The 15,423-nt window shown below is 38.8% G+C and overlaps 1 protein-coding gene across 5 annotated transcripts in view; it reads right to left on the reverse strand.

Moving 5' to 3' along the window:
- Positions 1–15,423, reverse strand: part of rap1gapb (RAP1 GTPase activating protein b) — a 67,443-nt gene that overhangs the window by 1,653 nt on the left and 50,367 nt on the right. For 2 of the 5 annotated variants that reach the window (XM_080891303.1, XM_080891305.1), the window contains 19 exons: positions 14,706–14,744; positions 14,312–14,497; positions 13,615–13,718; positions 11,506–11,584; positions 11,366–11,419; positions 11,178–11,261; positions 10,980–11,080; positions 10,441–10,570; positions 7,128–7,283; positions 6,886–6,957; positions 6,710–6,796; positions 6,265–6,420; positions 4,693–4,824; positions 3,442–3,519; positions 2,572–2,681; positions 2,127–2,243; positions 1,607–1,736; positions 1,132–1,222; positions 626–735 (listed from right to left, as the gene is read on the reverse strand). In XM_080891303.1, the coding sequence (XP_080747429.1) occupies positions 626–735; positions 1,132–1,222; positions 1,607–1,736; positions 2,127–2,243; positions 2,572–2,681; positions 3,442–3,519; positions 4,693–4,824; positions 6,265–6,420; positions 6,710–6,796; positions 6,886–6,957; positions 7,128–7,283; positions 10,441–10,570; positions 10,980–11,080; positions 11,178–11,261; positions 11,366–11,419; positions 11,506–11,584; positions 13,615–13,718; positions 14,312–14,497; positions 14,706–14,744 (2,016 nt within the window). The remainder of the gene's footprint in view (positions 1–625; positions 736–1,131; positions 1,223–1,606; positions 1,737–2,126; positions 2,244–2,571; positions 2,682–3,441; positions 3,520–4,692; positions 4,825–6,264; positions 6,421–6,709; positions 6,797–6,885; positions 6,958–7,127; positions 7,284–10,440; positions 10,571–10,979; positions 11,081–11,177; positions 11,262–11,365; positions 11,420–11,505; positions 11,585–13,614; positions 13,719–14,311; positions 14,498–14,705; positions 14,745–15,423) is intronic. The other 3 variants (XM_080891304.1, XM_080891306.1, XM_080891307.1) reach the window with 3 other exon arrangements.

Below are 15,423 nucleotides of genomic sequence, written 5' to 3' on the forward strand. Positions count from 1 at the left end.
TATTTATTGGTTTGCATTGATTCACCTTTCTGTTTTCAGCCATGCTAGTGCATAGTGTCTTTATATTTACATGTTATATTTATTTGATTTAAAAGGAACAATACACCTTAATTAAGATGAACACTTATGTTAATTGCACAAATTAACTTTCCTCTTGCAAAGCTAAGTTCAACTTATTATGTCAAATATCTCAACATACATACATCCAACTAAACATGCATGGGGCTCAAAGTCTGTATAGACACCCATTCTTCTGAGAATGGGTGTTTAGTGATTCTCTGGTTTCTGTTTGGGCTGATTACTAGATCATTTCCGAACAAATGACATCTGTGTTATAGACTTTTGAGTGTTAGTTTAAGCATGCATTCAGTTAACATGCTTTCAGATGTTAAGTGAATGTGGACCTAAAACCACCGTACCCTCACGCCTGTAGATGTATTACTGTACTCTGTACAGCATCAGAAACTAGTAGAACAAAAACAGGCGAATATAATTTCCCAGAACAATTTCAAATGACCAGCAGGAATATTGGTCCTTTTACTCAAGTCGCTTATTAAATCATTCTACCAATTTCTGAAAGCATTGCGGTGTTATTTGATGACTTGCACCAAGCACTTTGTCTTACCGATGAGAATTTGTGCTCCTGCTGAGTGCGCTCCATCTTTGACCGGCTGTCTGTCCCTTTTGGTTCTAATGTCCTCGCTGCGTCCGGTTGCTGCTGGAGACGTGAAGCTGCTGGAAGGAAGGGGACAGATGTGTTGCTGTCATGGTTAATAAACTCAAGCATATAATGCTGCCAGCTGTTATAAATACAAAAACCCCAATGTGGGGTATGTTTCATGTGGGAAACAGATACATTTTCAGAGTAAATGTGAGTTATTTAGGAAGAGTTCGCTAAATTGTACAAATCATGCCTACTGCTGTTGTTGTTGGTAAGCTCCATATGGGGAAGCTGAGCTCCATCACTCAAGGGTGCTTTAATATTAATTTCTTAGGAAACACAGAGTGTTATTTTTGCAACTGCCCTATATATATTTCCCCCAGATACTCTTGACATGTGAAACAGTTGACCTTTTGGTAACCACAACTTCAGGATATTACTGAGACAGTAATATGAGCTCCCAAGCTCACCTGGAAGATTTCCTTGGCTGGTACTGTCCTCCACCCCAGAGCTGTACACAAATGAATCTTTTTTGACTGGTGTAACACACGACACACTTTCCTGGAAGAAGAGTAAAGTAAGTTTGATATATAACTTACAATAAGATGAAGGCAGCATAATCAAAACTAAAGTTTTATTCAGTTGTGCATTTGTTTTTGTCTCTTTGTAAATGCAGACAGTCTATCTGAAAGAAATAGCTAGAATGTCCTAACTAGAATGGAGTGATATCCATCAAGCCTTCTCATGGGTTTTTTCCCCCAGTTGTTCAGCTTACAGCAAATAACAGATAAGAACCAAAGCGATACTTTCACTGCAGTAAATGTGGAATAAATGCTGATGGAAGCACTTGTGGATCATCAATGCTAGGACGCTGATGACTTATTTTGGCTTTGGAGGAAGTAACCTTTATGCATGCACTTGATAATGTGTAATTACTCCACCTACCAGTCCAGTGTCGTACTCTTCTTCTGCTTCATGCTCCTCCACGACGCTGGCAAAGCTGCTGGCATTGGAGGAGGAGCGGGAAAGGTCCTGCGCCTCAGGGATAGATGGTGCCCTGCAACACATTGCCAAACTACACACCTGGGTCACTCTGATCACATAATCACTTTGTGGTTTCCTTCTACTGAGTTCATTAAGGAAGGTTAAAAAAATAAAATAAAATAAAGTGCACTTTAAAAGTCTAATTACTTTGCCATCTTTATGTCAGAGTTCATCTGTTGTTCCCGAAAAAAGCAGTTACAAGCAAAAGAACCATAGTTTGATCACAGTTTGACTGAATAATGTGAATGTTTGGGGTTGTTATATTCATTTGGCTGAAGAGGATTAGGACTATGACTTGGAGAGCAATCGTCCATGTCACTGTTCCATTCTACAAAATACAATGCAGCCTTTTCAAACGGATTCAATGTGTGTGACTATAATACAAAGTAGTATACTCTTACATAATGAAATTAACAGTCACCTGTTCTTTGTGGTAGGAAACTCTGGAGAACTGTGATTGGAGGAGTTGTCTGATTTGTTTTCCTGTGACATGTGGCTACTCTCTGGTGTCCTCTGGGTGTTGGGTGATACTTCTCGGCTTCAGGAAAGGATATAAAGTAGTCAAAATAGCTCATCTGATTTCGTTTAACAATAAATGGTTACAGTGCATTCATATCACTCAGCATGGCTCCACCCTAAAACTGAGCATTATGAGCTGAACCACTGACAGCAACCAACAGCTGTGCAGTTGTTGTTTTTTTAATCAAATCAAGCATTGACAAGCCCTTCTCTTAGGATTTGATCTTACACAGTGCATTTTCTAATAGCTGTATCCCTCATTTTAATGTCCTGTCTTCCATCTGTTACAACACTGTTCTCTCTTCACTACCCACTCTCTGCTGATCAGCTCTGCTCTGTCCTCTCACCTCCTCTCTTGGACCTCCTGGATGTTCTCGATGCCAATAGCACTACTGCGACGGGAGTTGAACGGCCCAGACTTTTTCCTGGTTGGGCTTTTCCCAGGAATGATCAATGACTGACGGTGGGTAGGGAGAGGAAAGTAAGACACACAGTTTGGGGATAGTGTAATAACAACAAAACATGATATGCAGTGCATAAAGTGAAGCTTTCTACATGTAGAAATATCTTGTAGAGGAATTCTGAAGTAACGGTTGGATAAATCCTGAGTTAAAGTTATGACAAACTTGTAAAACATTTTATTTTACAAATCCGTGATGAACTTGGCTCCAGACAAAAATTCATTATATATTCTATAACTGATTATTTTTACTCTTATCTCTGAACATCTCATCATCTCTGACATTTTATTTTCTTAGGTGCAGCGTGTACATCAGCTTGGCTGGTGCACACTTTTAATTTAAGACGCAGTATGATTCATTGATGTGCGACTGTCTATGAGAACATAAGTGGGAGTTTGTTTATCTTCTCCTTTTACAATATATTTTTCTCTTGCAGTTACTTTTAACTAACTTAAAAGTAAAATGGTGCAAACACATTCGTGAATGAAAGTCCTGACACTGATCTGCCTTCTGTCTACCAAAACCCATGATGGTTGTGCAAATGAATGAAATGAAGGAAATTGTAATTAAAACTATAACCCGACAAGTATCATTATAACTGATAAATTCTTCAAATCTGAAAACCTCTCACAGCCACAGGAATGAAACCGTATTTTAAACTTAAAACAGGGTAAATACTAATTAAACATTACATTATACAAAGACAATAGTCAATTAAAGAAATGTTTTAAATAAGTAGGTAGAATATACGTGGACCTCTTCTATTGTTCCTATCCCTATGGCACTGCCTCGACGTCCATATTTACTGGGACTTTTCCCTGGGACAAGCAATGACTGAGGTACACAAAACAGGGCAAGGAAAGCAGAAACAGAGAGAGAGGAGATTGAAAAAGCAAGAGGGGGAAGGAAAAGAAAAGAACACATCATAAGATCTCATGCGAACAGCACAGAGAATTTAAACAGCAAGGTGCAAAAAATGCTTAAAAAGGAGACTGCAACGTGACTCAACATAGAAGACATAATATCGAGGAAACAGTGAAAGGCGTTATAGAGCAGAAGCGGGTTGGGGTCCAACATAGGAGGGCACAGCAGGATATAGTCTCAAGGTAGCGGGCAAGCCAGCAGTTTCTGCCCTGAGGGATACAAGTTAGTTTAGTGATACATTCAGAAAAAGAAGAAATGGGACAAAAAGGCTGATGCAAACCAAAGGGTAGCTTCCAAAATGTGTCTTCTTTTATTAACTGGATTAGTAAAGTTAGTAACCAAATGGCACGCTGCAGCAAATCTTAAACAAGTTTGAAAATAAATTATCTATCTTTCAAAGAGACACAAACAAGACAGTGAGCTCCTATGGTTTGTGCCATGCATCTTCTTCAGCCACACATGCACAAGGCTGCTTAAAAAAATTACAATATTTGCAGGAGGATATATGACAAAGCACAGCAAGGAGCAAGGGAGTCTGGGTAGTCATACAGCAGCTGGACTGAGCTCACTTCACAACTTGGAATAGAGACTAGACTGGGGCTCACAAGCAATCATTCATCTATATATACTGATAAGAAAATCACTGGGTTAATTCCACAGCTGACATTATTTTATAACATTATCCTAGAAGTCTGTCACTCTTTGTGAAGATAACGATTCTTTAAACAGATGAGGATGAATGACAAATGGCGAATGAGCGCTTCTGTTAATTTTCCAAATAAAAAAAGGTATTAACATGAACACTATGAACTGTACTTGGAAAAAGGCTGATTAGTGAAATCTGATTTAGTAAAAGCAGCAGTGAATTTAAAATCTAGGGAATGAAAGTGAGTGTTTGATGTTAACATACTGATCAAAGTAAAGTGCTCCGATGTGCCAACAAGAGTAATTTCCCAAAGTGCTTCTTACGAGAAAGAATAGTGGTTAATTTATTTTGTACGTGAACCCACTGCTCTGCGAGTATACTATACCCTGAATCTAAGTGTTAGGTGGGCAACGTGTGAACCAAAATGGGCTACTTACAATCCCTGGGGTTTTGGGACTCTCTGCGGGATTGTGGGTAAAGCTGCCACTGTGACTAGTGGAGACTGTGTGTGACTTCTTGTTACTGAGGCCCATGGCGTCCATAGATTGGCTTCTGCTGCGGATGACCCGCTACAGAGAGAAATGAGGAGATGCTGTCAGTGGATCCACGTTAATATGTGGAAACACAACACCCTGATGAATAGTGCAAAGCATTATATACTTCAAATGATTGTGAATCTATACTGAAATCTAATCTAAATTAAAATAATTATGTGTTTTCTATTTTTTTTATTTTGCTAGAGCAGACCACTCTATGTATTATTATGCATTCTAAAACCTTTAGTGGAAATCAGTGGAATGATTTAACTGACATGTACTTCTTCAACTATATTCCACATAGTGCCAACTGAGATTTGTTCCACCTGGTCCACTGTTTCTCTTTAATTTCATATCAATATGATTCTTTGAGCTACATGCTATACATTACATAAATGTACATCACAGTAAATGTGATAAAGCTAAGGGATAAAATGTGTTTATATGGGCATGTATGTGTGCATTGGTGTGCTTAAATGTGCATATGCAAGTGTATGGATGTATGCATGATTATTTATTGAACACTTAGGGGCAGTGCAGGATAGCATGTAGAGGGGAGAGCCTGTGTGGAGGACATGTAGGTTCACAGAGGATTTAAGAGAGTGTAGGCTTTGCAGGCATTAAGGATGGAAATTGGCACTTAACACGGTGAGTTTTGGAGTTGGGTTTTGTGTCATGAGCAAAAAAGACCAAGACTATTATGAGAGAAAGTAGAAGAGGGAGTAGAACAGTATATAGAGAGCCAGAAAAAAGACCAAGCGGCAAGACCATTCTCGACAGTGAGAAAGAAAAATGAGGTAGGATTTCTTGGGTGGGAGCTCATCTGTGCTCATCTATATAAGTTTATGAATGTATGGAAGAAAGACAGACATTAGCAAACAGCAGAGCAAGAGAGGATGAAAGAAAGGCTTTATATATATCTCTGAAGTTGCAGAGAAACAGCAGAAAAGATGACCTAGAACTAGTGATCATCACAGAGCAAAGAGCAAAACAGCAAAGGAATGCTGCCCATGAGGAGACATCCAAACTGCACCATCAGCTCCCTAATGAGGGGTCATTAAATCGTTCATCAGGCACACACCATCACAGCTTCTACTGCCGTGCCTCAGCAGCTGAGCTACGCTCCACCACCCTAATGGTCATTGATGGAGCGCTCTCAGTCAGAGCAAAGTGCCTTTCATACACAACAGGACACTCCACAGCCTCAAAACCATACCATCATGTGAGAGCACACTGAGTTCAGCAGTCACAGCCAAGTAAGGAATGCAAATGCCACAGGACTGGTCCTTTGAGATACCGCAGATTTTCAATGCTTTGTTTTTTGATGTGTGAATACCCAGAATCCCAGCCAAGAGACAGAGGACGCACAAAATAAAGCACCTTAAAAGTTTCTCCACTCATCACTATTCTCTCTCATGCATGTAGAGTTGCAGATTACCAAGGCACTCCATCAAATGAGGAATGACAGTTTACCTTGAATGATTCAAAGAAGCCTCCTCCTCCTCCTCCACCTCCTCCACCACCCCCATTCTCCAGCTTATCTTCGTCGCCACCCAGACCCATCATGGACTGACTGTTTATGTGCAGCTCCTCATATAGTGTTTCCAAAAGTGCCGAACGAGTTCGCTCCTGACAACAACAAACAAGACAATTCGTTTTCATACCGACCATAAACCTAATATTCACCATTTAAAAGGAGGGATTGAACAATTGCTTCAGGATGATAAACATCAGCAACAATGCTGATAAGAATCAGGGTTGTTGCCTGAGATGATTTGGACAACAATCTATGTTTCCACTTCGTATCAGTACAGCCAGCAGGATGCAGACCTGTGCAAACAGGCGTGTGCTTAAGTCTGCATCAACACTACACACATTCACACTCCCTTGGCACAATTTGCTCCAGTGTGCTTCTCACCTCTAACATGGCAAACTTCTCAGCCTTGTAGCAGGCGTATTCTGCATTAATGAGTTTAGTGAAGAGGAACTCATAAAACTCAGGGCCCTGAATAAAACAAATAAAAAGGTGAGAGGTCAGAGTAAAATATTTTTTTTATCTGTGTGGTGAAAAAGGAAAATATGGCGTTAACTGACCTTTTTGAAGATGGCAGGGTCAGGCAAAGCAGGCCCAAAGAAGGGTACATCATCTCTTGCTGTCACAGAAACCTAAAAAAGAAAGCAGGTAAGCCTAGAGACTGAAATACACATGCCACTATTAGAAACTAGAGAGCAGAATAAAATTCCTTAATTATGGATGAGCAAATCTATAAATGGGTGTTACAAGTCCCTATTGTTCAAATCCTCTTGATACAGTATTGACTGTCCTTAGAACCAACCTTGTAGGTGACATTGTCTGTACATGCATTTTCCACCTGCACCACCACATATGCATGCAGGAAGTTGGACTGGATCATGTCTGGTACAAAGGGCGTATTTTCCTCCTGGAACACGATGGCCACAATGTCGTTGCCTATGTGTCTCTTTCTCTGCAGCTGGGGGGCACAGATAAACAAAGCTAACAACAGCGGAAACATCTCAAATGACCACTTCTGCTAACACAAATACAGGCCTGTCAAAAAAAAACATCACTGCCAGCAATTGCTCTAAAAGACTGACTGGCAAGGTAGACATGACTTTAATCCAAAAGAGCACAATCTCTCCCTCTGAAACACATGACGCCATCAGCCAAAAAATTAAATCCATCTTGAAGCTCTTGTTCCAACAATTTAATAAGATGAAAAATCTCAATATTTTACAGAAAATAAATATATATACAAAAAACATGCAACTCATGGGTGTATATAGCATTTCTGAAAGTACAGACAGAAATCTGCTTTGGGAAACAGATTTTTCACTGTAAGACAGACTTAAGACTGAGTTCGAATTATTTCAGAAAAGTGTGGATATTTTGGTAATTAACACTTCTCAGTATCAGTGGAGGTACTGCAAACTCAAACAGAAAATGCTTTATGAATCTGCTGACGACTGAATGTTATCATGGCTGCAAAATAACTTCATCTTCTTTGCTGCCAAAAGCTTCAAGTTGCCAGAAGGACACTCATGCATCTGGAGGACAAAGGGACTGTTCTCAAGTATTAAAATTTGTATCCAAGCGGTATCTTTCAAAAAGCTCTGCATTAGGGATATCTTCTTCCTTTGCTCAAGCATGAATAGATGTTGTCACTTCATTGCCTTTTTGCTAGGAACTTTGATTAAACAGCTCACAAGCTTCGATGACTATCTAAGAAGACTATCTAATTTTTTCTCTTCCTTCTAAAAGAAGAAAAGGACTTTCCAGGAGTCAAAGCATATTTCCTGTTTGAGACATAATAGCGTCCCATATTTCTTTTCAGGAACCAAGCAGTAAAATAATTTGAGAAGCTACTGAATGTGGGAATATCATATCATATTCAGTTCAGCCCACCAAACTAGAAGAAAGATGCTTATCGTGGAAACCGTGTGACCCAAATGTTACCACTGCATATAAGTGGAGGCAAGATATATCAGATTTTGCAAATGGATACAATTTGGTGATAAAGGAAATCAATCAATCAGAGGGATGTATTCTCATTGCAGGCAGCCTTTATTAAAAAAAAAAAAAGGACCCACAGAAAACTCCCCAGTACTGTGACACTTGCTCAGCAGCAGCATTCACTTATTAGCCTTTGTCTTTGACAGACTAATTAACAGCCTTTTTCTAAAGCTACTTCACACCTGTTGAAAAGAGCTCTTGTGTTGGCTGGTGCTCGTGTTAGAGTCAACCAACTGGAAGCAAAATACAATACAGCAAATAGGATTTAGAGATGATTATGGTGTTTGCTTTTCTACTAGAAGTTTAATAAGGTTATAACTTTGTTTGTTTGTTCATATGAAGAAGATGTGTTTCTGATTCTGGGAAGTGTTTATAAATATGCCAGTTTATTACTTAAAAAAAAAAAGGTGAAATTATGTGAAAAAACATCAAAGATGCTCTCAATCAGTCTCACAGCTGATGGTTTTCTGATAACTTTATCACAACTGAGTTTATCTGCAAAATGAGTTTTATGTAACTGTGTTGAAAGTCTGACAGGAATTAAGTCAAGTTTTACTATTTTTATCAATTAAAGCTGAATATTGTAAGGTTTTGTAAAGAATGCATTTTTATGACAGTAATGAAGGTGAATTAGATAGGCTACACATGGCTATGATTCATGTCATCCAGGCTACTACTGCATCACCCCTGAGCTGATTATCTGTCGGCTTCAGTATTTACTCACACAACGACTCTCTGAAACCAAACAGCTGAAGACGCTCTATCTAATTTTTCCAAGCACTGCAATCGTATACCATCACCACACACAAACAGGCTTAGCGTATGTGTCACTGATTTGAAACACTTGACATCTGTTATTACTGTAAGACCTTTCAAATCTGATTACATTCAGTAAGGTCTGGCAACAGAAATCTTTTACTTTTTCCTCCCTGAAGTACTGAATACTGAGCTATTACTCTTGCACCTTGCCTTCTTTTCCTGAGTTCCCTGATGAATCATCTCATGTGGGTGTTGTTTATGCTCTCTGTATCTCTCCATGCCTAGGCAATATGGACCATCTGTACAGGGTTACTGCGGTAACAAAGTTCAAACCACTCTAGAAGGGACTGAAGAGCAGCTAAGGACTAATGCAGCTCACTGCAACATAACATCAAATAGATTAAAGTCTTCAAGAGAGGAGAAACTTCAGTACAAAAAAGACCACTGTAATTCTAGTGGAAATGGTAACCCTTAAAAATGCTATTTCTCTCTGGGGTAAGTGAGCACAACAAACATGGAATTACTTCCATTGTTAATATCTGCCAATCCCTGGAATGCTGTAATAAAAATAGCAAACAAACATGGAAGATATGTATGTACAGTTCTGAAAACAAAAGCTTTAGAAGGGCTCTATGCAGTCCTGGACATAGGCACCTTGCAGTCATTAAGCCAACCATGAACTCCTCTGTACATGAGGCCATCTGTCTGACAGTTTGGCCTAAATTATGTCACACAACAGGTCAATGATCCCAAGCACACAACAAATCTGCAACTGATGTGCTGAAAAAGAAAACAATCAGTGTTGAAATAGGCCCAGTCAAAGTCGCTGAGCTTAATCTGACCAATATGATGTAAACCAGGCTTCTTTCTTTGAGGCCGACCTTTAAAGTGAACTCAGAATTGTGATATTGATGGCATCAAAAGCTGAACTAAGGTCAAACACCAGAAATCAATATTAGAAAAAAATAAACAAATTTATAACATGTTAGAGGAGTCTCGCTCGTTACCTTTAATAACGAGCCAGAAAAGCTGTTTACTTCAAGCTGTTTTTAGTCTCAATATAGTGTTTATTGTAAGAACATTAGGGCAGTTCTTCTCAACAACTCTCAGCAAAAAAGCAAAGAAGTATCCCTGATGTACAATTTTAATCCTTATTTTTTCCACTTTGCACATCAAAGTTACAAATGAACATGATTCATCTTCCTTTATCAGCATTGAGTTAAATGCCTTGACCCGCCAGCTGCTGCTGCAGATGCATGAATGTGTCACAAGCACAGACCTTTACAAATCGATTACTGAAGGTCCTGAAAACACAAACTGGTTTCCTAAATGATTAATCATTGGCATTATCACTATACCTGCTGTGAGTCTCCTTCTGTGTAAGGCAGTTTGGTGGACACATGAAACATGATCTCCTTATTGTGAAAATTTGTGTAGACGGATTCTGTCCCTGTCTGGCCATGAGTGACATCGAGTCCCCCCCGAAAACTGAAAAAGAAAGGAAAGAGAAGACAAAAGAAAGATAAGGGCAGAGGCAATAAAAATAAGAGAGGAGGAAACAAGAGAAGAAGGCAAGTATAACACTGTGGTTAACAGCAGAGAGACACAAGACGAGAATGATAAAGTGGAAAAGTGGAACATAGGTGCGTGCTCTCTGACAACTGTCCATCCATACTGATTCATCATTGGGGAAATGCCAAGGGCACTTTTTTTGCTTGCTTAATCCCTCAGTCAATACTACAAATATCAGGGCTTTTTACATTGCTCTTTAAGCCAACACTGATCAATAGAATGATGCATCTCACATCATATTCGAGTGAGAATAACCAAAAGTGCTTTAAAAGGTCAGTTTTTCTGTTTTTGGGGGAAAGACCTCATAATGCAAAACTGTCCAAACCCTTTAAAGTCATGAAGTTCAATCTTATGGCCCAGAAACTCCAAGAACTCAACAAAGGCTGGACTTTCTTCCATGTTCCCAAATAGCTCCTCCTCTGATGTCTGCAGGGAAGAAGCAAATAAAATTTTCAGGAAGAGTGACTTCAAAAGCTGAAATAAGCTGAAATAAGCTGCAGCAGCATCACTGAAGTGCACTCACCTGACCAAACTTTTGATAAATAACCCCAAACTTGAAATTGTTGCTAATTACATGCTCATCAAAGGTGACAATGAGCCTTGATGCCTGAGGATAAAAGAAAATTGAGTTTCTAGTCCGATTCATGGTACTTTAGTATTGCGGGATAACGCGGATCAAAAGATAAAGTGGCAATGAGGAGTACTGCTTACCTTCGGATAGAGGACAGGGTAAAACCTATCCACGTTTACTTCTTCACAAACAAGCTGTGAATGAAAAAATACACTTGACAAAGTCAAATTATATGCAGAGAGATTTTTTTGTGTGTATGAAGATAATCATACGTTTTTACCTTGGCCATCTGAACCACGTTGGGGAACTCAGTAAGGCAGGAAATGGGAATCACATCATGATAAGTTTTTTGTTTTGTGCTGAAAGGCAAAAAATATGAAAAGTCAAAACGTCCTCTGTTCTATTTCTAATCCAAAGGAATCCTGCTGGGTTTTTGGTTTCTTTCTATGATGCTTTGCCTCCAAGCAATTGAGCTGTCAATTCAAAGAGGACCTTTCCTATAGATGTTGTGTGAAGGCGGGAGCATAATGGTCTTTACACATGATGTTTCCGAGCCAAAATTGCCTGGAAGAGGGTTGAATGGGGTGTGTGTGTGTGTGTGTCTAGTGGTGGTGGGGAGTACAAGGAGTACAATAAGCAATACTAGGAAATCTGCGCACCCAGTGAATGCTTAAAAGTAGTCTGTGTCCAGAAATTCTGAACAATAAACAGTACATACAGCAGCACTTCACTTTTGGATCTTTCTCATCAAGAGTTGCTAAAGATGAGAAGATTGATATTACTTTCATGATATATATACAAAGATAATATCAGGCTAGAGGCAGCCAGTTAACTTAGCAAAAAGTCTGCCTCTGTATAAAAGTGAAAATCCAGCGCTAAAGCTAATTAACTCCAAATATATAACTCTAGTGTGCAAAACTTTCCCTCAAACACCACTCACAGGGTTGCAAGCATGACTTAAAAGTTACTCAGCCTGCATGCTTTGGATTTCTCCACATGCTTAAATCATGTATACTGACTCACTAAAAAAGAGATTCCCTGAAAACGTATTCATTGTACCCTCTGATGAAATTTCAAAAATCAAACTTATTATGTAGAGGTCTCAAAAACTCATACAAACTCATGCATAAAATATTATATATTTGGCATGGAATTAAATTTGTACTCTGCAGGAACAATAATATGGAGTTATATATACTTAGATTATCATACTTTCAAGGGTATAGATGATAATAATACCACCATTCATAAGTAGCACTTATGCAGTTACTGAAGGAACTGTGAGTGAATAGCATACATACATTAAAGGTTATATGGCATGTGATGCAGGAAAGCTGGATGTAAACTCGGGGTGAGAAAATACCGTGTCATTGCTGTCTATAGGGGCATTTCCAGTAAAAACAATAAAAACAGGTTATGCCTTATCATGGAAATCATACAGGTGCTTTAAATATAACTGTGCGTCACTGCCTATGGCTACACAATTCGAGGTGACTGTGGGTGGTGCCCACCCACTGAGAAACATCACTGTGTGAAAAATGTTGTGGGCAGAGTGGCTGTTACCTCACTGCACACTCATCCACTCTGAGGCTTCATTAACAAAGAGGAAACACAGCTCTTAAAATCAAGAGGAATCTCTCAGGTGCTAAAATTAATTCACAGGTTGTACGGTGCACTGAGTTCTGCCTCACTCCCCCTCATCAGTCTCAAGGAGAATATGAAGGAGTGGTGAAGCTCACTGAGTGAGATTTAGGTGATTGTGGGTGGCACTGCACATGCACAGCGCAGATATTGCTGAGTATCCTTCTTTTTAACAGTTTTAAATCCATATTTGTACACAAAGGTGTTTGTAATTATACTGTATATTATATCACCTACTTTTATATTGACTACAATAAAATGATTGATACAATGCTCAGCTGGACTCTTGTCTAAGTGTTCATTATTACTGGCGATTGCATTTTAAAATGCATAACTGAGGCAACCTGTGAGAACCACTGACTGTATTGGGGGAACTGAGAATGCTACCTTGCTCTGTGACATTTTCCCTTGATTTAAAGTTATTTTTGAACAAAAAGAAAATGTATCCAGTGAGGCATGTAAAAAAATACTCAGTACTTAATAGGTGTATTTTGGAAACTGTCAGTACATGCAAAGAAAACAAATAAGGAGAGTTATTGGACTGTTGCAGATTCGGTGTAAGAAAAGGCAGTGAAGACAGAAAATAAGTGAGAAACAGAAATATGAAAAGACAAAATGAGATAAAGGTAAGTGGTGGAGGGGTAGGGGAGTGAAGTCAAGGGCTGTGATTATAAAAGAAAACTCAGGTGAATAAAATCACAAATGGTGCAGGAAACAAGTCAGAGATAAAGATAATAGGAAACTGTACCGAAGCATCAAGCGCAGATGCTCTTGATCCCCAATGACATCATACTTCATTGAAAAGACCAAGTGGCCCAGGGCAGCATCCATGGTGTAGTAATTAAAGTGTTCCTAGGGGAAGATACGCAGAGGAAATTTTAATGGAAGAATACATATTGTTCCAGTAGTTAGCAATAGAATAATAAAAATGTTTTTGTAAATTACAAATAAAGAGGCTTAAAGAAAAAGGCTTCTGTTTAAGGAAAGTGGTTGACCTCCTCTTGCAGAAAATGTACGAGCGTACATTGAGACAACTTTTGCGAAATCTTGTGTTGCAATGCCAATTTCTTTTGCTACACAATAGATTTGCATTTAAAGTAGACAGTTGGCTTCACACCACAAGATGAGACTTTTGCCAGTTTTAAGAAAATGCTAATAATTATACTGTAAGTCTTCAGAAAGCCAACTACTATTACTCTGTGCCTAATGTTTACAAATGACACAAACACACACGTTCTTCCTTTGCTTTCATTGCCCTGTGCCTAAGTGTTAGATGTGTCAGGAGTTTTTAGAAACAAGTGTTATTTTATAAGAGGCTCAATCAAAAGATGGGTCTTCCTCAATATACTTGCACATTTCAAGGTTACATACTAAAATGAAGAAATAAAGATTAATCCTTTAAAACAAAGGAAAAGAAAGAATAGATTTTGCTTCTTGAGTTTTACCTTGCCCATGAACTGCTTCCTGTAGATCTTTGCAGTACTGTTTGTTTCCAGTTTAATGTGGGAGGTAGGACAGGGAGGTTGATCTGCCTCTGGTGGGTCTTTAGGTTCATGATTGGTCCCCTCAATCCAGTAGCCTCCAAACTGGGGCAGGAGTATGAGTGGAAAAGGACTGCTGCGACCCAGAACCTGGAGGTCACAGGAAATAATGATAACAGAGAAAAGTAAAGTATAGTACCATTATTAATAGTGAGTGTTTGGCACCATGCACTGCATTGCTTTCACTGCCTCAGAAACTGTGTATTCCCATTTGAATCTTTAGCATTACAGTTTCTGACATCTTTAAAATTGCTTTGTAGTGTGTAAACTATTTATACGGAGGATATGTGGACTATACCTCATGAACGCTGGGATAAGGGATGTAGTCTTCTTCTGTCTGCAGGGACAGAAATGAATATGAGTCAGGCTGGCAAACAGCCGCTTGTAGTCATACTTTCAGTTTTGGTTCTTTGGAAAACAACGATGAGCACAGACACTGTGACAGAATATTAACTACAGTAGGTTTCAGTTCTGCATTGTTCTGTTACTTTTTCTTATTCTGAAATCACGAAAGAGGCCACACTGTCAGCTTTCTTTGAGAAATAATAAATGAATAAACGCTTTAGCTCTTTTGTTATTCAAGAAACTGTTATCTAAGGCTTCAGTCTGTATTCATTGTCCCAGCTTTGATTACGTAACTATTAAAATGTTATTTAAACTTGGCCGTCATCTGGCAAAGGTTTACATATTTTATAACCTCCAGTATCTGGGTGTTACAACCCCCCAGGGTCAAAATGATAACAGGACAACCCTTCACCCACAGTTATATTCATCTGGATGTCTAAAAGTTGACATTATAAAGGCTTACTTTCAGTTATTGGTAGCTAATATGTGCTGCAATGTGTAGTAAAAAAAATCCCTGAACAACACGTAATAGCAAATATTTTCTCTCATTTTATCCTCTTACACTTGTATTCACTTGCTGCAGCATTAATTTTTAATGCTTGTTGCACTCCATACCAACATTTGCTCAATTTAATATACTGGTTTTCTCTTTTCCTCAAGAATGTTTCATG

The sequence above is a fragment of the Rhamphochromis sp. 'chilingali' genome (genome assembly GCF_963969265.1).
Source record: "Rhamphochromis sp. 'chilingali' genome assembly, chromosome: 9".
NCBI classification, from domain to species: domain Eukaryota; kingdom Metazoa; phylum Chordata; class Actinopteri; order Cichliformes; family Cichlidae; genus Rhamphochromis; species Rhamphochromis sp. 'chilingali'.